The following is a 25,867-nucleotide window of genomic DNA, read 5'->3' as shown; positions in this document are numbered from 1 at the left end:
TGCAATTCTCCTCAATGCTGGACCTTGTGGGTGAGACTCATGTCGCTCTGAGCAAATAATGCTACATTCCAGAAGAGACAGCATGAATAGGATGAGTATATGTGATCCCATGTTGGCCTTTGTGGCTGTGGTGGGGCAGTATCCTGGGTTATGCCACAACTTACTCATCTTGGAATAGTCGCCGGACCAGAAGCTGGCACGGGTGGCCCCGGGGACTGCCTGAGCAGCCGTTTCGGGGGCAGCGAGAGCAGCAGTGAGTGGGAGGTCCCAGATCGCCCCCCAGAGCAGCACTTCCCTGCCCCCAGCTAAGATTTAGTCAGGGGTATATAGTACAAGTCATGGACAGGTCACAGGCTGTGAATTTTTTTTTATTGCCCGTGACCTGTCCATGACTTTTACTAAAAATACCTGTGACTAAAGCGTCCCAATCGTCTGCCCTCACGTACACGCTGAGCATGGATAGGATAGGACATTAATGTCCAACACACTAGTTATAAAAGAGAGCATTTGGCGTCCTGAAAATGAGGTTATGGCCACTAATGAGGTTGGAGGCAACCTATTAAATGACCCTGCAAAGGTGACTTGGATGTTTCTGGAACGATGTATACTATACAGTGTTGTCCTTGGACACAGAATGGTCTGACAGCGATGAATTCATCCCTTCTGATAATGAGGAGATGTGTGAGGAGATCCGTGGGGATGGAGATGGCAGAGTACAACCGTGGAACATCAACCCTAGCTTAGTATTGGGTCCATACAGGACAGGCTTATTAGCCACTGAGCAGAAAACGACAATTATTTGGAGACAATGGACTTGTGAAAGGTGTGCATAGGTGAAGTTTATAAAGGAGGGTAGTGAATGAATCTCTATATAACTCAGTAATGCCAATCATGTCAGTCGCAGTCACATTGGCAGATATATTTATGGTTCTCATTGTGGATCATGGTGACGGAGAAGTGTGCTGTTACTTCCTTGATCCTAGGCTGCTGAAACAGTGACAGTTCTTGTGTCTTAGAAGTTGAGTTGACTGCCGCTGCATCTGAAAACAGGGATACCTGGAAATGCAGAGTGGCTACTTCACTCACCCACTACTCAACGGGGTACTCTGCCTATCAGAGGGCATAATGCTGCCGTGATCAGGCCAGTCTGTGGAAGAGGGACTACAAAGAGGTGTGCTATCGGATTAGGGGAGCTCTGGGGATGTCAGACACAAGAACAGCAAAATCAGGATTTAAAGAGGTGTCTAGTATAAAACTGGGGCAGTTGGGAGACTATGGATTAGTGCAATGGACATCAAAAGGATTGGTTTAGCATTTTGTGGGGCTGTGCCAATGTCATCACTAGTGCAGGTGGTGGCATCTACTCATATAAAGTGCATGGGCAAGCTTTAGGAAATGTGGGGTGCTTACTGGTATGTGCCTGATCCAGAGCCCATTGAAATCAAGGGGAGTCTTTCCCATTGAAATCTGTGAGCTTTGGATCAGGTCATAAGGAAGCAAATGATTCTACTTTCTGCCTTTGTGGAGACTCACTGGATTTCAGTGTGACAGGGAGTATAAACCCCGCTCTAGGACAGAAGGGCTTACAGAAAAGCTCTGGGCCCAGATGACCCCACGAAGCTGTACCTGCAGAGCATGCTCCAGATGGAGGTGGAGTTTAAAAGGAAGTTAGACTGCTCAGAAGGGGGCTGTCAAAGCAGGGAGAAGGTCCTGCCCTATGAGCTCCTGACAAGGATTGCTGCAGCAGCCCCTCTGGGCAAAGAGGAGCCTGTCTGCTGGGACTGAAGGTGCAGTTAGTACCTTTTCTTCATTACCTGTTGCTACAGACTGCAAAGCCTAAACTATAGAGTCAGGGGGTAGGAAGTGGCCCAGAGAGGGCAGCCTTAAGATGCTCGTGGGTGCTGGATCTTTGGTACCCCTCACGGGGCCCTGGGCCTGAGCCCATTGGAGTGAGATGGCCTGGGCTACCTTACCAATCCCCCTCTGCATTAAGGAGGAACTGACTCCCTAACCACTAGGCCAGGCTTCCGTCAAGCACCAACCATCACAATCGGGACATGGTAAATTCCTTGGAGGGCAGTAGTTCCCCTTGTACGGTAGACCCCCTAATGTGGGTCAAAGCCAGGGTTTGTCTGGAGAGGCATCTGGCAAAGCGCCCAAGCTGCATGCTCCTTTCTTGTTTCTGGGGAAATTAGCGTTGGAGCATTGAAAATTTTAAATGCTGAGCGCTCAAACCCTGTACAAACTCACCTCCTCCTCACCCTGACAACCATCCCATCCCATACCTGACACCATGAAATATGTTGGTCAACAAACAGAGTGAGTGTCAAAGGGAGCCCTGAAGATCAGTCAGGATTATATTGGTTTTTAACATTGATTCAGAGACATGTGTTAGAATACACAGTGCTACTTTGGATTTTAGCTCCTGGCTTGCTGCCAGATTTAATCCCAGACACAGTGTTTCACACGCTGCCAGCCTGAGTAAACAATGGCTTTTGGTTTTGGAGTTACCATTTCTTCTTGCTATTGGTTAAACTGCATCCCAGTATCTTGGAGCTATTTGAAGAGAGGCACCGTGTGTCTGTTTTGCTGTGCTCTTTGGGACAAAAGGATGTTGCATTAGAGCAATAGTTTAGTGCAAAAGCTTCTGCTGGTGTAAACTTAGACCCACCAGCTATTCCGCTCCTTATGATGTAAATATGTGAATCTGAAGGCAGTCCCAAGTACTAAAGCAGCAGGTGAAATACTTTGTGAAAATAGAATAGGTCGTAGGCCCTGAAAGTGTAGCTGCTTTACCTACATTGTGATGTAGTTATCTGTTAACGTTCAAATGCTCCGTCTTCAAAGGAATGGTCTAGTTTTTGTTTGAGCCTAAGTAGTTTGTTTTTGATTACCAGCACCGCATGTCACAGGATCATGTGCGTAACCATGACAGATTCAGTGCACAGTACTCCATTGTCAATACAAGTACCTGTATGGTTTGGAGCAACTGAGAGCAGGAAACATTTGACAAGACAAAAAAACCTTTCTGCAAAGTACTGATTTTTTCAGGAAATTGCCAGGTGTTTAAACCTAATTATGTATAGTACTTTTTGCCATGCACTAGGGGCTCAATTCAACTCTCATTTAAGCCCCAGCCTAGCAAAGCACTTAAGCATGTGCTTAAGTTTAAGCTTGTGAATAGTCTCCTTGGAGTCAATGGGATTACCTGCATGCTTAAAGTTAAATATGTGCTTAAGTGCTTTGCTGGATTGGGGCCTTAAAGCCCATTCCTGCCAACTAGCACATGGAAGAATTGAGTGCTGTAAGCTCTCACCAGAGTCAGTGAGAGTTGAGGATACTCAGAACTTTCCGGAATTTGGCACATTAGCATACACCATGGAAACTCCATTCTCTTCAGTACGGTTCATGATGCAAATGAATGGCAGAATTTAGTGCATTGTGTCTCAATTCAAAAGAAAGATGAGAGATGTTTACACATTGTAACAACCGCACGTGGCTTTTATGGGAAAAAGTTGAACAAATACTTGTCCAAAACATTTATGGGAAAAAGTAGTTGCAACTTTCTATTAAAATAGCTTTTGCTCCTTCTGTGAAGTAGATTGTGGTAATGTTTAGGTACTTGTTTAACTATATATCAGCAAGCCGAAGTCCCCGAGGAATACAGGTGAGGAACGGAAATGCAAGATGGGTTTTTTGGTTAATTTGCACAAAAATATTGAGTGATCTCACATCAAAATGCAGGTATTTAACATAAATATTAGGAATCCTCTCCCTTGTTATAGATGTCGTCATCATTTATTATTGTTTATTACTTTATGTGGTAGAAAATAGGTCAGCTTGATGTCTTCGTCGGTAACAATACAACATTCTTGCAGACAGATGGCCTCAATTCTTTTTCCTGACAGGCCCTGGCAGCATGATAGACTGACAGCATGAGCCAGAGAGGGGAAGTGGAGGGTGGGTTGGCTCAATGGTAAGAGTGCCTGAAATCACTGGGGATACATATGAGCCAGGGGAGTAGTGGGAGAATGGGCTTGCGGGTAATTAAAGGCAAGGCTATTGTGAATATTTCTGGGGAAGTCCTGATACATTACTTCATAGAAATGTCATCAAGGTATGTCACACCAACCACTAAAGGCTATGAATGAACAGTTATGACCAATACTTTTCCCATTACACAGTCAGCTGTAGAAAATCAGGGAAACTTGAATGAAGGATGGAATCTCAGCCATAACTGTGAATTCCTGGACAATGTTAGTTCATCATATATTTCCTTAGAGTTGTTACATTATGAAAATACCCGTATGTTCTTGATTTGCAGAAAAAAGCACAAGAAAGGGGAGAAATAATAACAAAATTCCATCCAAACTAAGGGTGATGAGTTTCTTTGTGCCTATTGTAGCGTGGGGTCACCAAAAAATCTAGGTATAGCAAACTGTAATGGGCATCACTTTGAAAACTCATTGTGAAGAGCCCAAACCCAAACTTAATCCATAAAGTGTGCCCTTTCATCTCTTTAGAAGGGCACTACCTAAATACTAAGGTTGATAGGGGAGATTGAAGGGGGATATGGCCATCTTTACCATAAATCCAGCCATTCATACATGTGTCATAAAACATTTTTAAACATTAAATTGTGGGAGGAGGGAACACATTTCATGTGCACTACTGCAGATCGCTTAGCACAGTGCGTGAGATTCCTGGCTACTCTTCCCAGCCCCTTTGCACTTCTTCCATGGTACAAAGAGGCTAGAAAGCTGCCTTAGCATGACAGTTGAGAATTTCCCTTGAATATCCCTCTTACCGACACCCCTGGTGTTGGGGACAGGAGGGGTCATGCCTGGGGAGGGTACCATGTTCTGACAGTCCCTGGTTGCATAATGAAAGCCCCCTTGAAAACCATTACAAGCTGATGCATGCTGGAGCAGCTCCCAGGTTGTTCTGATTTGCCTTGCCATCTAGCGGCCTCCAGGTTTGTGGGGGTGGAAATGTGTTGGAAAACCACCTTTGTGTCCTCAGATCTGGCCCATAGTAACATGAATATGTAGCTTTGTAATCTTTCTCTCTTGTTGAAACACCCAAAGACATTAATTCCACCTTTGGAAATAATAATAAATCAAACTTTTGCCTGAGTTACAGGTGTGCAAAACCCACCTCCACCTGACCTGTAAAATATAAATGGCCAGATTTAAAGACACAAAGCATCTCAAACTCAATCCTTGTACACTTCATTTTGTCCCACAGTGAACTTTCCCGAGAAAAGTTATAAACCACTGAAAAATTGGGTTGATAGTGGCTACGCTGATGCAAAGTAAAATTGAAGTTATGCAAACAGCTCAGGTATAATCTTAGTACAAGCAGCTGAAAATGGCTAGCACAATTGCAAATTGTCAATACAATGGAAGGGATTCCAGGGTTTGGAGGGTGGGAGGAGCTACATCTTTGCATGTTTTTTCAGTGCCACTCTCGGCCTTGCTCAGAGGGGATAAAATGATCTGGCATTGGGAAGAAAACTACCACACCGGAGCCTGCAGTTATTGCTGTGTTGAGTGCTTATACAGCTGCCAGATTGATCCATTTCTAGGCAATGATCCTTATATATAGTTTTACAAAGAAAATGCAATGCTTTCTTTCTGATAGATGTTATTATGCTGTATCTTATTGAATTATATTATATTTCATAACTCTGTTGAAATATTAAGATATTTGTGTCTCTGGTAACGACAGTAGAAGAGAGTGGATATGATACAGCACTGGCAAATGCTACCTGATTTATTTTATTTTATTTTATTTTATTGAGGAAGAGGTATATTTGGAAGATGAATTGTACCTAATGAGCTAAATTCTGCTCTCAGTTACATCATCAAGTTAAGAACAGAATCTGGCCTGCTATCTCAAGTGACAAGTAAGCATGTTGAAAACTGCATAATCAAAACAACTTTGGTGGCTGGATTTTATCATCCCAGTAATCTGATTTCCTGCCCTATTAACATTTTAATGCTTGGATATTTTTATTCATAGCACAAAATGCATGCTCTGAAAAATGTGGATTGAAAAGATACTTTATGCATTTCTATTTTGAGAATTTTTGTTTACTAGTAAAATTGTTAATTGAGCCAGGAATGTCTCTCAGGACCCACTCTGCCGTCTTTTCATATCTTGAGCACCCTTTAAATCATTGTTGTACTTCCTGTTCAAACAGTCTAATAAGAAAAGGTGTACTGTTTAAAAGAACAGGAGAAGGTTGTGTTAGCAAGCGGGGGAAAACAGAAATGTGACTAAAGTATAACTCATTCTCAACAAATGAATCTCAAATGTTGCAACGTAAATGTAAAAAGCATGTACATTATGAGGGGCCCATAACATTTAGTTAATAGACCACCGCATTTCATTTCATGAAGTCTCTCCTTACAGGCTTCTGTTTAAACCAGTCCCCAGTGCATACCCCAGAATAACTAAAATGTTGTACCATTTTGCTAAGGGGGAAGGTGGGGAAGTGTTGGCTAGTCCTTTCCTCCACTAGTTAAAAACATAGGACCCAAATCATTTGAGTAGTGCCTTATTCTGGGTCTGATCCAAAGCTTATTTTACTCATTCGGATTATTTCCATTGGCATCAAGGGACCTTGGATCAGGTCCTCTGGTTTCAGTTGGACAGCTTGCCGTGCCAGGTGCTACTTAACGAGAAGAAGAGTGGAAGAATCTAACCCAATGTTAAGAGCTGTGCTGCCCAGGGGGAAAACGTGCAAAGGGAGGGGTTGGGAATATCACAGACACTGTCTCTGCACAAACATTACAGCCCTCTATAGTTATCCTGAGACCTGCAGGATTTCTTCACAGTACTGGCTGTCTTAGAGGGCTCCCGGATCCCATCCATCAGAGTGGATGATGCTGTAGAAATTGTGAGGTTTCAAGTGTTTACATATGAGAGGGCCTGATCTTCTCCACTATGCTTAACTTGCATTACTGTGGAGGGAAAAGCAGAGTAACAATGTGAGCAAAGCCTTAAATATGTATTTCACATCTAGTTTTTCCTGTATTGTGATTGTTACTTGAAAAATGCAATTTTAAAAACTGTAGATTATTTTTTTCTTTTAGAAATATATATATATGTGTGTGTGTGTGTGTATATCTATCTATCTATATATATAGAGAGAGAGATACACACACACACACACACACACACAAATGGAAGGTTAAGGCAATCAATGTTTTACCTATATCTGGCACAGAATTTTTCTTTATTTTTTTCTGTGATTGAAATAATTTTTACTGTTGTTTTCCCCACTGGATTGTGTCACCCTCAAGTTATGAGGGTATAAAAAGTTATATTGCAGAACAATTTCATTCCTGAGGCAGAGGTGCTAGCAGCACCTCCTGGCTTGAAGTGGTTTCTATCATACACAGGGTTTATAGTTTGGTTCAGTGGCTCTCAGCACCCCCACTATACAAATTGTTCCAGGAACCCGGTCTTCAGGGATAGACTGTTGCTGCCTCTTATGCAGCTGCGCAGCGGCAGGGAAGGGAGTGAGGAACCTTGTGCACCATTTCACTGCCTGGGTAAGGGCTGGCCAGAATTCTAGCCTCTGCACTGCATGGTCTTGAGAAGCACCTTCCAAGAGCAGCTCACCAGGAAGGAGTAGTGGAGGAATGGGTCAATTTCCACAAATTTCTTGAAGTTCCAAAGTTGTCAGATTTTGACCTTTTTTAAATGAAGGGTTCTGTTTTTTAGTTTAAAATGTATAGTTTAAAAAAATCAAAATTGAAATGAAGCCATGTCAGAATTACTGAAAAAAAGGGTTTGGGTTGATCTGAACAGAATTTTTTTTTAATTTATTTTCAGTTCACAAAAATTTTCAGTATTTCAACATTTTGTCCCAGTTCAGGAGGGGAAATTTTTTCAAAATCTCAAATATGTTTGCAGGACAGGAAAACTATTTCCCACCCTGCTCTACTCTTATACAGAAAGGGCCTGACCCTATAAACACTTACCTGAGAGGCATTACACATGCTAGGAGTCTCATTTTTTCATGGACCTACTTGCATGAGTAAAATTATCTAGCAGTACTGTTTCCAGTGTCAAGCCAAAAACCAGACCATTACATCACATTGTTCCTCTGTACCAAGGAATAACAGAAAACACCTACCTCTGTCAGTCCTTTTCTTTAAATTGAATTCCAAAAGGAATCCTAATGCTCACCAACCGATTTCATGCCATCTATCATATTTTAAAAGCTCTACCAGCTTTATTGATTTGCACTAACAAAATATTGAAATCTGCAATAACCCCACAATGTGCCCTGAACCAGTTTTCCTAACTGGGAAGGATTTAGAGGATGATTCCAGTGCCATCCCATCAATAACCCAGGGGTTTCCGCTGCCATGCAATTGTTGACCGAGAAGGCTGGAGTGGTATCCTAGATCCAAGCAGTCCCTTCCTCCCCTGCACTGTGAAATGGCATTCAAGGACAATTTGACCCAAAAGGTAACTGCCAAGTTACAACATACGTTAGCAATGAACCAAGAGCAACATCAGAACAAGACACATCCATCAATATCAGATCATACATACAACCAGTTAAGGGGCGTGCAAGAAGAAGATACTGCATCTATAAGTATAAGTCAGGCTGTGGGTGTGTATTAAGGACTTAAGTCAGTTTGAAACATGCTGCCCAAATTTGTGGCTACTACGAATAAAGCATCTTTAGATCTCAGATGGGCTATTATATTTATCCTGCATGGCATGCATAAAAATATTTTGAATGGAGAGTCTGTATGGTGAATATATAATTAGATAGCTTTTGTGGGCATGTTTCTGTTCCTTATAGACACGGAAGGATGCCTTTGGAGCCATCCCAGTTTTTTCATATTTAGGAAATGTACTAGATCTAGAATGAAAATCCACGAGAAAACTTAATTAGTGGAGTAAAATTTAGTGCACTTGCCCTACAGCCAATTTTTACATCACAGCAGCTTTGATGTTTACATTTTTTTCCCCGTCCTAAGTACTAAAAATTGAAGTTGATCAAGTTATGAACTTAATCACATAACAGAATTAGGCAGTAATCTCGTATTTCGTACATTCTTAAAAAGAACCAAATAATCTTAAACAAATATTCTGATTTAAAATAAAACAGCCTAGCTCGTTATTTGACACCTTGCCTGACTCGTGGAAGCAGCTCCTCCTACTGGAACCATCCCACTGAAAAAAAAAATGGAACTACTCACTCGAGTAAGAGTCTACAGGATCTGGCCCCTTGTTTGCCAAGTTTTAGCCCAAAGCAAATTTTGCAGTCAAGATATAAACTTGTGAAAATGGGGTTTATAATGGAAATGCTGACACAACCTTACCCATAGAGGCGTGAGCTGCACAGTGCTATAATCAAGCAGTGCTGTTTTGACAGCAGTTATACAATAATGCAATACAGGCCTGAAGCACTTTTAGCTAAGTGTATCAATATGGACCTAATTTACTTACTACTTCATGTAGTCATTCATATTAAAAATATATTATGCACAGATACATAGATCAAGACATCTGCTCTCCTACTCGCTTATATAAGACATATATATGAGAAATTACACAACAAATAGGCAGAGTGTTAAATTGCTGAGGTGGTGTTTCTTAAGACTTTTGTGCTGGCCACCCTTTACTGAACAATACCATAAGAGCTATATATCCTTCAGAGTGTTAATATGTAACCAGAACAAACAGAGGACATAGGAAAGGTGGAGAAAAGTTAGATATATAAGCAAGAAAAAGTGAGTTATTGATTTTATTGACTGGCCTGTTAACTTCTGACATTGCAATAAAGCCTTATTTATTTGTGTACAGAAGACTCAATTACATAGATACATATCATTTTAACAACTGGGTTATTTACAGGAGAATTGCAGCTTCATAAATAAAATAGACCTGAATTTCTCAAGCTGATGTTTATCCATTGTTACCATTTAGGGAGTTGTGATGTCCACAGATACTCTTCAGAGAAAAGTAATTAGAATAGCATTACATGAAAGAAAACTATTATAACAATACAAAGGGGGTACTTGCTATATATACTAAAATGTACAAGAGATGTTCGGTATGACAACCAAACTGAAATCTACTGTAATATTGCATCCTGTTTACCTTATGTATGAAGGAATTTACAAGAAGAGTGTTAATTTTACACAGTATGTTACAGGGTTGCGGGTGGGGGGGAGGGGTTCTAGCACTTGTTTTCAATACTATTTTAATTGAAGGAACCTTTTGCATGATTATAACTGATGTAACTTCTATTTTTTATTTTTTTATTTGTCTGGCTTAAATCTAAACTTTTCTTGTTGAGGCTAAATCCACTGGATGAGCTACTGTTTACCTATTTATCTTCGGTTTGCCATAGCATCTTTCTAGCATCTAAGGGAAAATGTTTAACTGAGCTTATAATGAAACTGGCAGACTGGATGACTACTAACAGAAAGATTTGTTAGTGGCTAAAGGTTGATAAAAACAACAAGGAGTCCGGTGGCACCTTAAAGACTATGGATACATACGTATGTATGTGGATACAGACTTAACACGGCTACCCCCTGATACTTGAAACCATGCAAGGCACTAAATTTAGCCGGTTGGAGTGGAAATCCATCAACCTCAACAAAAAACTTGCACAGATACAGGCAGACATCATCTTCCTCTCCAAGTACAATCAGATGGATATCATACCAAATGGACTGAAGGTATATCTGTTAGTCTTTAAGGTGCCACTGGACTCCTTGTTGTTTTTGTGGATACAGACTAACATGGCTACCCCCGATACTAAAGGTTGATAGTAACCAAAAGTTTTCTAACTGGTGGTAGCCTTTTTTAAATGAGCCACAAAAACACCCTAATGATTGGCACCTTTGTCATAGCAAGGATAGAAAGAGAGAATTAAACAGGCACTGGGGTGGATATATCCTATCTAGCCTCCTGATCATGAGTAGGTGAGCAGAATTTGGCTCTGCTTCCAGGATGCAGCGGTGTGGGGAGTTGGGAACAATGCAAGGAAACACACATTTGTAGCTGCATGTATTTGAACCATTCTGTGGATTCAGGCCAGGGAACTGGCAGTTTTAGCATCTTGCAGAGGTACTACATTTCCCCAAATTGTAAAGTTACTTAACAAATAAATAATGTAGGGCCACATCCTCAGCCCCACTAATTCTCCTTTGTGCCATTCTGATGATGCAAAGAGGACATAAAGTTGTCCTAAGTTGGAAGGTGAGGCTTTCTTCAATACAGGGGAACTGTGCCTGGCATAAAGTCCAGGGTATGCAGGTTCTGCATCACCTCTCCTTACTGCTAGCATAGGGGCTGTGTTAAGGAAGGAGAGGATGTGGCTGGAGTATGCTGCATTTGGACCATCCTTGCCAGTGTAATCTGTCTATTTTAGATACTTATATGACTCCCGTTATTGTAAATTCTGAGGGTCTCACAACCTTTAAAGCACTTAGTCTCACAACACACTTGTGAAGTGCTATTATCCCCATTTTACCCAAGGTCACAAACGAAGTCTCTGGTAGAATTGGGAATTGAACCTTAGTTTCCTGATTCTGATGTTAGCACCTTAACCACTGGACCATCCTTCTCTTAGGACTGGTGATTACAAGCTGGAGAACTTCAGAGGACTCTTGAGACTACGGAAAACTATGCCAAATCAGTCCCCATGTACCCCTATGACCAGGGAGGGTAAGAGAGGGTGGCAGAAAAGTGATGGAAAGCACCTTTGCTCCCCATTTCAGGTGTGCCAAGCAATGCTCTGGCATATCTGAGGCTCTGATCCCTTAATTGAATAGCGGGATAAGGCACATAGATTTGTTTTCTTCTCAAAATTACATGTGGTCAGATTATACAGTTCTTATCCAAATGCAGAATAAAAAAAAAAGAGTATCTTCTTAGAAACCAGATTTTGTAACATATGTGTACAAGGAATTAATGATTTTTTTTGCCCAACTCCAAATTATGTTTAGTAGGCACGTATGCACAGTCTGAGATCTGACATAATCCTCAAAATAAATAATATGACAAATGGAAGTTGATGCTGGTTTTGTGTTGCTGTGTAATGGAGTTAAAATAATGACAGGACAATAATATAATAGAATTCCATGAAGCCCTCACTCTACTTGACTTTAAGTGGAACTAAAATCTTAGAAATGAGAGGACAATAAAATAATGCTTTGTAAAAAGGATAAAAGAATAATGTTACCTAAGTCTATTAGTGACATAACACACTATGAATGCACTTAAATTAATAGCATCTTTTACCAGTAGATATTTTTCAATTACTGTAATCCTGAAAAAATAAACAGACCAGTAATATATAAAAAGGGATATAAAAATCTGATTTGTAAAAATCTGATCTCAGGCATTTTCATGGATTGGAAACTGTAGATCAATTTATATATTCCATAGCATTTAATCCCATTAGTAAGTATCATGGTGCCCTCTCTCACTTTTTGAAGAAAGTTGCCTGTCACTTGGTATTTTGGCAAGGCTAGATTGTGCATCTTTTTTTGCTTATTTCCTGCCTGCACAACATGTTGTTACAGAGAGGTCTTGCCATGACAAGGTGTTACTAACCAGGGGATCTTTCACTGTGATACCACACATTTCATGCATTATGACTGTCGGGGGATGTGCCTGCTATCTGCAAAGCTTTTTAACCCTATACAATGCTCCCTGTTCCTGAATCCTTCCTCCAGGACTAATCCTATACCTATGGAAGTTGGTGAGAGTTTTGCCATTGGCTGAAGAGGACTCAAGATCAGGCCCAATTATAGGAATGATGTCAGAGTTTTTTTAACACACTTGCTTCTTTCACATCTTTATTCCCCCACATCTTTTTATGCGTATCAGTACTGTATGATTAGGAAACACAACTGTATGAGTTCCCGTACAGGCCTTTCGAGTGCAACTCTCTAATAAATACCTTCCCAGATTTTTCAAGCTCGTAGACTGTTCTTTGGGTCTTTTGGTATATTTAACTGTTGGGTTTACAATGAGAATAAACAGCTCTTGCTGCATTTTTAACCTCAATTCAACCAGACTCAAGCTTAGAGCATGAACCCAGCCTGCAACCGAATGATCCTGAAAAGCAGACAAATTAGAATTATTTGGGAATTCCTCATGAAATCCCACTGTAAATAATTGCTGCAGTGGGTTTGGGACAGTAATAAACAGTCCCAAGTTAGTTTCAGTCCAAAAATACAAGATCTTGAGACACTCATACTTACTGCACTTGAAACATTCATAGTTACTGCAGCCACTTTCATTTGAAATAATGGCTCATCCTGCTGTGACACATCATGAGATCTTGCTATGGGTATCAAACAGCTGAGCCAGCTTTTTGGAGGCAGTGAGGGTTTAGAAATTTGTGGGTGGGAATCTTCAGTGGTGCATTTGTGGCTATCTATTTCTAATGTAGCCTTTTAGCTTGTAATTTAAGTGGATCTGGGAGCATGGTCTCATGTCTACAGAGCTGCTGCTGCTCCCCTGGCTCTCTGCTAGGCTCCTACAGTATGCATCTCTGTGGGGCTGCTCTTTCAAGAGTCTCAGTAAAGTCTGAACAGTTGAACAGCCTGGAGGGCTGCAGAAAGGCCATAGCAGAGAGGGAGAAATTGTCAAAAACAATGCAGGGATGAGACCAGACGAGTGGACTCAGCAATGAGAGCTGCAGTTTCATAAGCCACCATGGTCCCAGGTTAGGACAGTCTGGTGGAAATGTGGGGTCAAGCAATTCCAAAAGAAAAAGAAAATTGCTCCCAAACCAAAGTAAAACTTTTTTAAGGTTTAGGAAGGTTTTCCAAAGCTTCTGACTTCTACTTCAAGCATATTTCAGAACTCTTTTTGCCATCTCTAATCTTTACTACAACCCTGAATAAATGGCAACTATTTTTAATGGGGTTCCTTTAGGTAGCTTCAGAGATGAGTAGTAAAGCACAGGGGGTGGGGGGTGAGGTTGTGACACCCCAGAGGGAACTTAGGAAAGCGTTCTGCCTCAGGTATCACACGGGATTTGTGAGTGCCAAAATGGGAGCATGCCAGGGTTCAAGGTTGGAAGCAGGGAGCTGTTTTCCTCCAAAACAGCACATCACTTGTGATGGAAAACACAAGATGAATTATTGCTGTCTCTTCCCTGTCCTGGAATCCCAGCCCAATATCAAATTATATTACCTGCTTGTACTCCATCATCATGCCTAAACTGATGTTACATGCTGTCTCTCTTTAACTTTGCTTATCATAACTGGGATCTTGCACACCAGAGCTGGTTGCTGTAGTTAGCATGCCTTCTGCTGAGAGGTGGGTCTGTAGGAGTTGTAAATGCAGGAGCTTTTATTGGATTTAAATGTACGTTGCATGCCTTATTTGGAGATTCGCTATTAACTGAACCACACCCACTGCAGCTCCCTTAACCCAGGATTGGTGGGACACTCATGTTATTTTATATTTTTGCAACATCTTTTCTCCCTACACATTTTTTTCTTTTTTTTAATTCCAGACAGGATGTTGGAGCTCAGAATTTCACTTGCTAGGTTGAATGAGGCTTGTGGCTCTCCTCCTTGGGAGTGAATCAGTCATCGGAACTTCTGAAAACAAAATATCTAAATCAGGCCAGGCAGTAAAATATTCTTGTACAAAGACACACACACCCATGCGAATGTTTACACCCCCATGCGAATGATTGTTGTATATCAAAACGGTCTGATGCTGGTAGCTAAACCAATAATGAGTGAATTGTACAGGTCCTCCCAGACAAATAGCAGTGCCAATCTGTATGATGTCCAACACCATCATACGGTCTATTTTGTTTGGGAGGGCTAGAGATGAGGGCTGGGGCTGGTTGGAGAGCTTGTTACGGGGGAGGGGTGCTTCTATCCTGTAGACCAAGTAAATATACATGTATAAATGCCATGAACATCATAAAGAAATGATAGATGCCAATTAAAAAAAAGGCAAACAGTAGCAGTTGCTCCAAATAGATGTGCTGTCTTTGGCATTTAGTAAGCTTGCAGGAACTGAAAGAAAAGGAAGTTTAATTTAAAGAAGCCTCCTGCCCTGCTTAGCTAGGGATCAGCTGCCCAACATGAAATAATAATGCATTCAACCGTCCATCTTCTAATAAGTAACCTTTATCATCACTGCATTCACCAGCGCTAACAGCAAGCAGTGGGTATGAAATGTTGTATGAATTCAGGGAAAACTGATAGGATCTTTGTGACCTTAATGTGATTATCTTTGTGCTAATGCATACAGTAGAGAAGAAACCACAACACTCAATATGAAGGGTCCAATTCATAAAAAATGCATGTACCATTAACAGGGGATATTTATGCACTGTAGTTACAGGGTGAAAAAAGTGGAATGAGCCTATTTTGAATAAAGAACATGCTTTTGCAATTATATCCCTTCCCCTTGTCTGCAGTAGCAATGCTTCTTTTCTCACATGAAGCATGTCAAATGCAAAAATAATTGATATAGGGTCTAACAATAAAATGTTTTGTTTTATTAAATGATTTCAGTTAGGGGAAAAAATGGGAGGGTGGGAGGGAAAGGGATGGAAGAGGAAGAAAGAGGAAAAAGAGAGAGGAAGACGCAGCCCCACTGAGCTCATGCTCTGGGAGTCCACCAAAAGTATTCCACAATCCCACAGGCCAACTTCCTTTGTCCTTTAGACAGTCAAGTTTGGTGGACAGTCAAGTTTTCCCACACTGTGCCATGAACAAAGGGCTAGAGTGACCATATTTTGGGAAGGCACTAGGAAGTTTCGGATATGGGTTGTTGGACTTTGTCCCGTATAATGTCGTGTAGACTCTGGAGCCCCAGGTTGGGACACATGGGTTCAACAGTTCCTAACCCAGAGTTACAAATAAGCCCTAGGTTAACAAACCCAGGATCTGCTAACTTGAGTTCTACTAACCCTGGGCTTACATTCCAGTGTGGACATACCCAGTGAGATATTATCTGTGATGTGAATCACTTTCATAAACTAATATGCATTATTACAAGTCATGTACCTCAAAGTGTTTTAGGCCTGATTCAGCAAGGTGCATAAACGTGTGCCAAGCAAGTGACTAGTCCCGTCGATTTCCGTGGGTTTACTCACACTTTCGAAATCAGGCATATGCTTTCATGCCTTGCTGAACTGGAGCCTTTTGGAGAACATGATGTTTCCCACGAAGAATGAGAGGATGAAACAAAGATCTCTGCGTAGTCAGAGGCCAGCTGGATTTGGAATCTGTGGCAGTCTGGAAATTATCTAACAGCTCTATTTACATTTTAAGATGTAGGGGTTTAGTTAATTAAATATGAAATTGAATGATAAAATGAGCACATCAGCCCCGTGCTGTTTAGTTGGATATCACATACAATTTATTTTTTGCTCTCATATTTTCAGTTTTGAAGATGCCAGAGACATTTGTGTGGACAGTGCCTAGCTGCATCATAGATGTTTTCAGGAGTAAACTGGGAAAGGGGCAATTGGGACTTTTGGTGCCTGAGGAGGTGTGGGAGGCAATTAGGGATTATGCAAGGAACACCTTAGTTGGATGTTCTAGTAGAGTGATCAGCAGTGAAAGAGTTAACAGTATTGACATTTAAATGTCATTTTAGGTTTCATAGTTAACAAGCCATTGATATGAACTGGGCAATTTGCACCCCTCAAAGCTATTGTTTCAAGCTGTCTGGAGACTCAGGAAGCAACACTATGAGGACTCAACTGGTTCATATTTTTACAGATTCTTGGTGGGGGTAGAAATATTTTTCTATATGAAAGCTCAGAATCTGGAGCCCAATTTTGCATCAAGTGGTGAATTCCAGAGCAAGTACTATGGAATCATGGGCGAGAAAGAACCTTTGATGTGGGCCAGCCCATGTGCTGAGTCAATGTCATGCCTGCTCTTGGTCAATTTTATAACTGGCATTGTAGGAATACAGTTTCTGGCCCTTAAATTAAATAGAAGCATTCCAGGTGTGAGCAGTAACCTTCTGTGAGTGATACATTATAATAATTTAATTTCTGGGCCTGAGTGAAATTTTTACCAGTGAAAGTCAGGAGTTACTCCTCTAAAGTCAGTGGAGTTACACCAGTGTAAAATTGGTATGAGAGAGGAAAACTAGGCCCTTTGACTGAATTCATCAGCACGTCAGTGCAGATCAGCAGAAGACCTCAACTTTCTCTTTTGCAAATATTGTGACTATTAGAATCCTACCAATGACATATAAAGGCCCTGTGCACCGTAGATAGCCATCTCTTTACTGAGCCTTTACAGGTGCTTTGGATGGGAAGAGCCGCCAGCCTAAGGGCCCAATCCTGCGAGATGCTAAGGCAGTGGAAGTTGAGGATGCTCAGCACTTTTGGGATGGGGTTCTAAACAATAGGTTGATTAATTGGTTGGGGATGCTGAGTTTTTCCTTTGCACAAGCTTGATCCTGCTGACCTTTCTCATGACAATGAAGCTTTGTGTGAGTGAAGTCTGCAAGATCAGGCTACCCTATGGTAGATTTTGGTTTTATTATTATTTATTTGTTTGTGTTACTGTAGGACCTAGAAGCCCTAGTCATTGACCAGGACCCCACTGTATTAGGTGCTTTACAAACAGAATAAAAAGACTATGTGGGGGGGGCGAAAGCTCCCTGTGAACAGGGTGGTGGAGATGTGGACAGGGGATTGAGGAGAGGTCCTGAGACTTAGCGGGGGTGGGGGGTGTGTGCCAGCTCCATGCTGGAAAGGAGAGTCCTGGGACTTCTACCTGCCCCCAGCCCTTCTAGGTCCCATTCCCTACTCCCCAACCTGATCTTGAGTCCCAGAGGAGCTCCTTCAGCCCCTCAGGGTCCACTCCTCCATCCACCATCCCACCCCATGTATGCATGAGTTTACCTGGGAGCAGAGTTCCTACAATCTTTCCATTGCAGGGGCTAGCCCCCTGCTTCCCCGTCCCCTGGTTCTGCCTCTCCTGAAAAAGAGAATCCCTGCCCCAAAGAGCTTACAAATTATGGCTCCATCTCAGCAGGTGCTGAGTTCCCTCAACATCCACTGAAGTTGAGCAGAGTTAGGGAAACTCCACTTTCAACACCTCGTAGGACTGTGTTTTACTTTGCATGTTGTCTGTTTTTGCTGCTACTTGTTGGCAATACTAGAATTAGAGGGGGTTTTTTTCTTCTTCTATTGATCATGTTGTTTAAGATCTAAATGTCTATAGGCTTGGACAATGGGCATATGCTTTTATAGATATTGACTTAAAATAATGAAATACTCTTGTAGTACCAGGTGTAAGCATAGATTATATTTTTGTTTTCATAGTTAGGTTTGTAAAATCATATTTTATACATGAGTTGGCTGAATCTTAATGGAGTCAGTACTGCAGTTTATTAACTTTATATTTGAATATATCGCATCAAGTATTTCTAAAACATTTTTGTATGGCAAAACAGAATGGTGAAGAAGAAACAACCCTGCTCTTACCTTCTGATTGTAAATCACATTGACTGTGAGAACAATTAAAATTGATTATCTGGATAGCAAGGTAGGGTTGGAACTAAGCATTTTAATATGTATAGTTGCTTGAAATGCTAGTTTCTTTATTTACATTATTATTCACATGTAGCTGCCTTACTGCTATGGTGAGGTAAAATAACTTTTATTTTCAGAATCTATTTGGCTCTGTTAGTGCAAAACTTTATTATTGTAGTTAGTTGAATTATAAAAGTTAGGCTTTGAAAAATCAACAAAGCCAAAGTTTTCGGGAAAGATGTTCCAGTGGAAAGGAAGGATTGTCGGGTGGTTAGGGTGCTAGTCTGGGACTTGTTGGATCTGGATTCCTTGCTTTGCCATAGATCAGTGACTTAGCCATTCTCTGCCTCAGTTCCCCATCTGTGCATGGGGATAGCAACACTTTCCTACCTCACAGGGGTGTTGTGAGGATAAATACTTTTAAGACTGAGATGCTCCAGTGCTGTGGTATTGGGGGCATATAAGCACCGAAGTGTGGTAAACAGTCCTGGCTATAACTGATGCTGATTTCATCACCATCATCTCACATACGGTTAGCAGGCCTTTGCTCGTCTGATTGTGGAACTCTGTCCGCACTGACATCTACCTTGGTTCATCTCACTTCACTTTTCAAAAACAGTTGAACAAGCTTTTATTTCAAAAGCTTTTTATTAGTAGCAATAGTAGTATTTATTATCGCTCAGAGGCCCCAACTGAGATCATGACCCATAGATGCTGAACAGACATATAGTAAGAGATGGTCCTGAAGTTATTACAGTCTAAATAGACAGGACAGACAGAGAAGAGAACTGAATTTCCACATTGTCACACAGGAAGTCCATGACTGAATCAGGAATTGAAACCAGACCTCCTGAGTCCCAGTCCAGTGCCTTTAATCACAAGCAGCAAAGAGTCCTATTCACCTGCGAAAGCTCATGCTCCAATACGTCTGTTAGTCTATAAGGTGCCACAGGACTCTTTGCTGCTTTTACAGATCCAGACTAACACGGCTACCCCTCTGATACTTTAATCACAAGAACATCCCTCTTATTAAAACCACACTTAGCACCCTGATAATTCCCTTTCCCTTCCATCCTTTTCCTCTTTTCTTTACTGCCTCTGTGTTTTATTTGGTATTTTAAGAGGGTGGTTTTACATTATGTTTTCATATTATTTTCATTTGGGTTTTTTGTCATGCACTCCAAACACCTTGACAGGTTGAGGGGCTGCTTTAATAATTAATTTGGTATTAATAATAACATTTATTAATTATTAAAACTGTATCTAAGTTGGTGCTTGTGTCCTGGCAGCAGCTCCCCAAACTGTTAGCATGGTATTATTGAGCATGCTCTCTGAGCCTGCCTATGAGAGCAGCTCCACTAGTAAACCTGTGCTCCTGCTCCCCTCCTGCGCACAAGATTATTTCTATTTTCAAAATGGACCACCCCACCCACCATCTCTCCTCTCCCTCAACCCAAATGCCACAGCTTTCGTGTATCAGGGAGGAGACAAATCACCCCGAATGACATTGGATAGGGTGATCAGTCACCCTCCCTGCAAGTGTAATTAGACTCGTAGATTCACATAGACTATAAGGTCAGAAGGGACCATCATGATCATCTAGTCTGACCTCCTGCAGATTGCGGAGGACACAGGTGAGGACACAACCTCCCCTAAACATCATGGGAAGAGGGGATAGCTGATCCAGGTGTGGTACATGATTATTAATATTTATGTATTTATTATTTAAGCTTTTCAAAATTGGGAAAGGAAAAAGGGTGAGACCTAAGAATAATACCTAGCTCTTATCTAGTACTTTCCTTCAGTAGATCTCAAAGCACTTTATAAAGGAGATCTGTATCATCATCTCCATTTTACAGATGGGGAAACTGAGGCCCAGGGCTGTAACGTGTCTTGCCCAAGCTCATCTAGTAGCAGAGGCCGGAAAAGAACCCAGGCCCCTGACTTGTAGGGTGATGCTTTATCCAATAGGCTACACAGCCTCCCTCATGTGAGAAGGATTTAAGTCCAGAGCACTCATGCCATTACTTTCATCCCAATATCACAGGGTTGGCTAGAAGGCCTGCCATTCACAAGATCTTTTTCTGTAAAGGCAGAGAGCCTGGTGCGCCTGCATATGGGGAGAGATTCTAGCTCCCACTTAGTAGCCGGTCACTTAACACGTGCAGGGCACCCTGCAAACACCATCCAGAGTTTCTCTCACGCTGCTAATCATTTCTGTTATAGTCCCTTTCTGTTGTTATCCTGCTTTATACTCACAGAGGTGTTCTGAGGCTTAATGAATTCATGTTTGTACAGGGCAGCGATATCCTTGTGAACGGACTGTACAGTTGTTGAAGTTGATCTAACAAGAGGTAGTGGCATGAATCCAGACGTTGGGAAAATAACACTTCGGCAAATCTTTTTAAAATAGCCAAGGTCCCATCTGCCTAGGGAGGTCACTGAGCCAACAACAATGAAGGGTTTAAGAGCCGCTGAATTAAAACATAGGGGAGAGGACAATCCAGAGCTCGTGTGGATGGAAAGGCTAGAAATCTTGCTGCTAGATAATGACCTACGAGGCCTTTCTGGTCCATCCTCTATGATTCTGTGAATCACAAACAGTAAATATAACATGAGGTACTCTCAGTACTTTGTTTTGTTAGCTGAATTCTTCTAGCATGGCAGAATCTGCCCTGCTAATTCAGGGAAATAACACTGTAGGGAAGGAAGGAATCATAGCATTCTACAAACCTTTTGTGGCTGTATTTTGCCTTCCTGGATGTCTTTGCCGGGGCTTCTCACTGAAGATAATAGGTGGCAGAGAACAACTTCTGTTTGCTTGGGTGATGCAGCGGAACCTCCAATCACCCAGAAATTCTTGCTCTGCCACATTTACTCACTGCTCAGCCAACAAGCTGCAGATTTCCCTCCTGACTTTGAAAGAAAACTTGAGTCTGGAGTGGCTGCTGTAGCAGATAGATTAGGAGATGGGCCTATAAAACTAAGTACACTACATGTGCATGAGAAAAATAAATATGGGCATGAGGGGAAGCGTGCCTTTTTGATCCTGAAAAGACAGCATGCATAATTTCATCTGGAGACTGTGTAAGACCTCATTCATACACATGAAATTGTATGCCATTTCAACGAGACTCCTAAACTGTGTCGAAAGTGAGCTGGAAGAACCAGGCGCAACATTCATGCACTGGAATAAAAACAGATGCAGCGTCTTGAATAAACAGCCATATAAAATGAATGAAATCCTATTTGATTGCAATTAGTGCAATGCAATAAGAAAATGACATAATTATAATTTAATAGTACTCTAGTTTTATTGTCTGATTTTGTATGACGCCTTTTGTACGAACTGCTTCTCACAGGATTAAATATTGCAAGTGACATACAGTATACATAACAGAAAATAGTGTTTACCAAATAAAAAATGTAATAAAACACAGACTCAGTTCATTGGGAACATTCATGAGAGTAAGTGCTGTGGGATCAGGCCCTTAATTAATTAAAATAGGATCATGTACTAACAGACATTTGGTTGTTGCTTTGCACGTTCTCTGAAGTCTTTCCAGACGAATTCAGTGACAGGATACAATATTAGGAACGTGTTTCAGTAATATCGTAGTCCAAGACAAAGCTCTAACTTCTTCAAGCAGGCAAACAAAAACAGATATTTAATTTTACCTCAGTGGGGGGCTAGTCAGGATCATGGGACCTGAATCTTTGATGTAATATCATTCCTTGCATACAGCTGTCATATGAAGATAAATAAAGAGCATGCTGATATGTGGAAATAAGCTTAGGCAAAGTGGTGTTTATTCATAATGGATCTGATCCTGCAGTCCCCGTAGAGGCAGGAGTCATGCTGAAGACAGTTTGAGTTTTGCCTGAGTGAGGACAGTGTTATGCATATAAAAACACAGATTGTATACATTTTCACAGTATCGTGCACATCCAGTTAAATTCCATGCTTTCCAAGCATCGCAGATAATAAATCACACACAAAAAATGTAGTTCCTAAATCTCTTCATGCACATTATTAGGCAGTTGTTGGAGTCTTCACCAATTATAATAGGTCACCTTACCCTAGTTATTAAATGACAGTGGTCATTAAAATGCCGAACCTATTTTGACAGACTTCACTTTATAAAATGTCAAAAAGTCTGTGTGGTTTTATTAGCTGGTTCCAAATCAATTTAGAAATTTCAATAGAACGCTTGTAAGTATTCCCAAAGCAATGTCCATTTCTGACTTTCTGCGTGCACACAAAAATATTACAAATTAATCAGATTTCTGCATAATGGCTCTGCACATTTATTGCCTAATCCCATTATAAAATGCTGTTGTGATTGACACATCGCAGTAGAGATAGAAGTCAATTGAATAGTATGTAGCAGTCAATTTTATTTGTATCTTAATGTGATGAAGGTTTTTTTTTTCACATTTCCATTATTTATAAGTCTGTCCCCTTGGAGAATATATAGAAGAATTTGTTTTAAATGAGCTGATAATACCTTCTTTAAAATTTATAAGTATGACAGAATCATATCCTTTTTTTCCGTCACAGACCATAGCATACCAATAAACTGGTTCTGAATTGTCTTGCACTTGCTATTCATAGGACAAACATTGGAAAAGGGGATCTTGTTAAGGTTTACTTAGAATTGGATTTCAACCATCCATCAGAAAAAAAATAACAGAACAAAAGCTACCGCACTGACCAGAAATCCTAAAATTGTAGCCGGGAATTTTCTTTATTTAAAACTACAGTGCTCCGGCTGCTGCTTTAGATACTTGCTGTCATTTCCTTCAGATACAGAAACAAAAAGTGGGCCTGATCTTGCAGTCCTCCTTGAAGAAGTTGTGAGTCAGTGTGAGTTCTGCCCTAGTAGGGACTGCAGGGGTGAACCTTAAGTTTGAAAGCCTATTGTTGACCATGTGTCACAATTATTAGGGTTTGTTTGGTGTTTTTCAAATCTCTTTAGTGATCTTCAGCAAAATCCTGATAGAGCTATACTTGAAGGTGTTCTATGCTCAGCATGTTTGATTCAAGCACAGAGTTAGTGCTGGTTTTTGATTGTCTCAATTAGCACCGAAATGCCTTGGTTATGACAAGCTCTGCTTTACCATATATAATTAGAGAACAAGAAGAACGTGCCGTTTAGAGGCATGTTTGTGCTCAGTTTTTGTAATGCCTTTTATCATGAGTGGTACAGGTTTCTCTGGCTCAGTATGTGGCCAAAAAAAAAGCAGCAGCTTTATTGAGATATAAAGTAGAAGTGACTTGATTGTGTCCCAGATAATTTTTGCTTTAAGAAATTAACATAGTTGTTGCTTACCTAAGCATAAAAAATGCAGTTGCCACACGCACACAGAGTATTCATGTACTGTATGTAAATTGATGTATAATGCAATCCACATTAGCTGAGTTGATGATAGCTTCAGTTTCACTGCTGTCAGATTTCTGTATCTCCCTGAATGAGCTGGCTGGCCTGAATGAATGTTAGCATAATTTATGCAGCTGATAAGTGATTTGAGTGCTTGCGTTATTGATAAACCACTTTAGCATATCATTTGCAGCTTGATATTATGTGACATCACAGTAAAATGTAATGTGCTGGTCCCTGGGCTCGATATTAATGTAGAGCTTCTCTTTGAATTCTAGGGGCCAGAGGAAACCCAGTGCTGTCTGATACAAGCACAGCTGATCAGCATCAGCCCAGTCAGTCCCACCCAGCATTCCCTGTTGGGCCCCAGGTCAGTACCTTTCATTTAGCCTAATTAAAACTGCCGTTTGATTAAAGTTATTAAGAATGAATGAAAATTACCTGACCGTATAACTATAGAAAACATGATGATAAATTGTTTGGCTGAATTCTTATTACACAAACATGTACAGAGAAGATGTGGACGTGACACATTTTTAAAAAAAATATATTCTGTATATGGTCTTGCTTTAAAAACAAACAGACAAGGTTTGTTTCTATGTTGTTCCAAAGAGTAAAATGTAAATGGTTTTTGTGTTTATAAAATGAAGTTACTTGAACCTTACATCAGTTACTTTGGAAGTACAGGTCATGATTTAATATAAAAATAGTTAATGCAATTTTAATGCAAGTTTAGCTTATTGGATTTGACAATCCTGTAGTCACATACAGCTCCTGCATTAATAAAGAAATCCATTCATTATTTTATAAAGCCAAATGTTTTTTACAGTAAGGTGTGGGTGTTATACTGTTCTTCTGAACAGTTATAAATTGCTTGATTCTCTGTGTCACTTTGTATAGGGATATCTGCATTCAGTCAATTGCCCTGGGAAGGCAAGCAGATACTTGATGTTCCAGCCCACTTTATAGTGCAGTCTTTGAGCATCCCTTGCATCACATATCTCCTGGAAATTTTGCAACTTTAGCTCTGGGAAGTGTTTGAGTTTAAATTCTTGTAGATTTGGTTGAATTTGGCCTTCTTGAATTCATAAGCCATCTTTGGGGTACATACAGTAAATTTTTTACGAAGTTGATGCAACTTAAGTCAAACTCTGATTTCAGAGATCAGTGGGTTGGATATGATTACCAGGGTTTCCAGCCTCAGTCTTCAGGATCTTCAAGGCTTTTTGTGTTGGAGGAAGTGTATGTTATTACATTAGAAGTGGTGCATTGTAATTGCATGTACGTTCTGTAACATTACAGATGATCCCAGGCACATGTACAATGATAACGGTGCTATTTCTTATTCCGGTGCTTACTGTATATGTTTAATTACAGCCATTACTGACAGCTCAACAGTTAGCCTCAGCGGTAGCGGGGGTGATGCCAGGAGGCACTCCAGCCCTAAATCAACCTATCCTTATTCCCTTCAACATGGCTGGACAACTGGGTGGTCAACAAGGACTGGTCCTAACTCTGCCTACAGCTAATCTCACCAACATCCAAGGGCTGGTAGCAGCAGCTGCAGCAGGAGGCATTATGACTTTGCCATTGCAAAATCTACAAGGTAAACCACGTCAATCCGTATTTTCACAGGTAGAGCCATTTGTCCACAAAAATGTTATTCTTGATGCCAAATCTTTATTGAAAATTCAAAACCTTGAATTTTTTGGAATACTAAATATATCCTGAAAGGTTACCAAATCTATACTGCGTTTTCCATAAACATTTTGTGTCAGTATTCTTCTCTCTCATTCCACAGGCCGGTACTATGAGATCCTGGAAATAACTAATTGGTCTGCTCTATTATACTGGCCGATGGCTTTAATTCACTGTTCACTTAAAATTTTAAAATAGCATTGTGAACTCGAATAAGATTGGCCAATGCTGAGTTTTAGCTGAGAGAGTAGGGAAG

General features: G+C 40.8%; 1 protein-coding gene across 1 annotated transcript in view; it reads left to right on the top strand.

Annotated features, from left to right (window-relative positions):
• The window catches only part of POU6F2 (POU class 6 homeobox 2), a 352,462-nt gene that overhangs the window by 94,225 nt on the left and 232,370 nt on the right, over positions 1–25,867 (top strand). Inside the window, exons 3-4 of the mRNA XM_045006755.1 lie at positions 24,192–24,283; positions 25,291–25,519. Coding sequence (XP_044862690.1) covers positions 24,192–24,283; positions 25,291–25,519 — 321 coding nt within the window. The remainder of the gene's footprint in view (positions 1–24,191; positions 24,284–25,290; positions 25,520–25,867) is intronic.

The sequence above is a fragment of the Mauremys mutica genome, chromosome 2, assembly GCF_020497125.1.
Source record: "Mauremys mutica isolate MM-2020 ecotype Southern chromosome 2, ASM2049712v1, whole genome shotgun sequence".
NCBI lineage: Eukaryota > Metazoa > Chordata > Testudines > Geoemydidae > Mauremys > Mauremys mutica.
The sequence above is the reverse complement of the archived record's forward strand: the minus strand, read 5'-3'. Positions and strand labels throughout refer to the sequence as shown.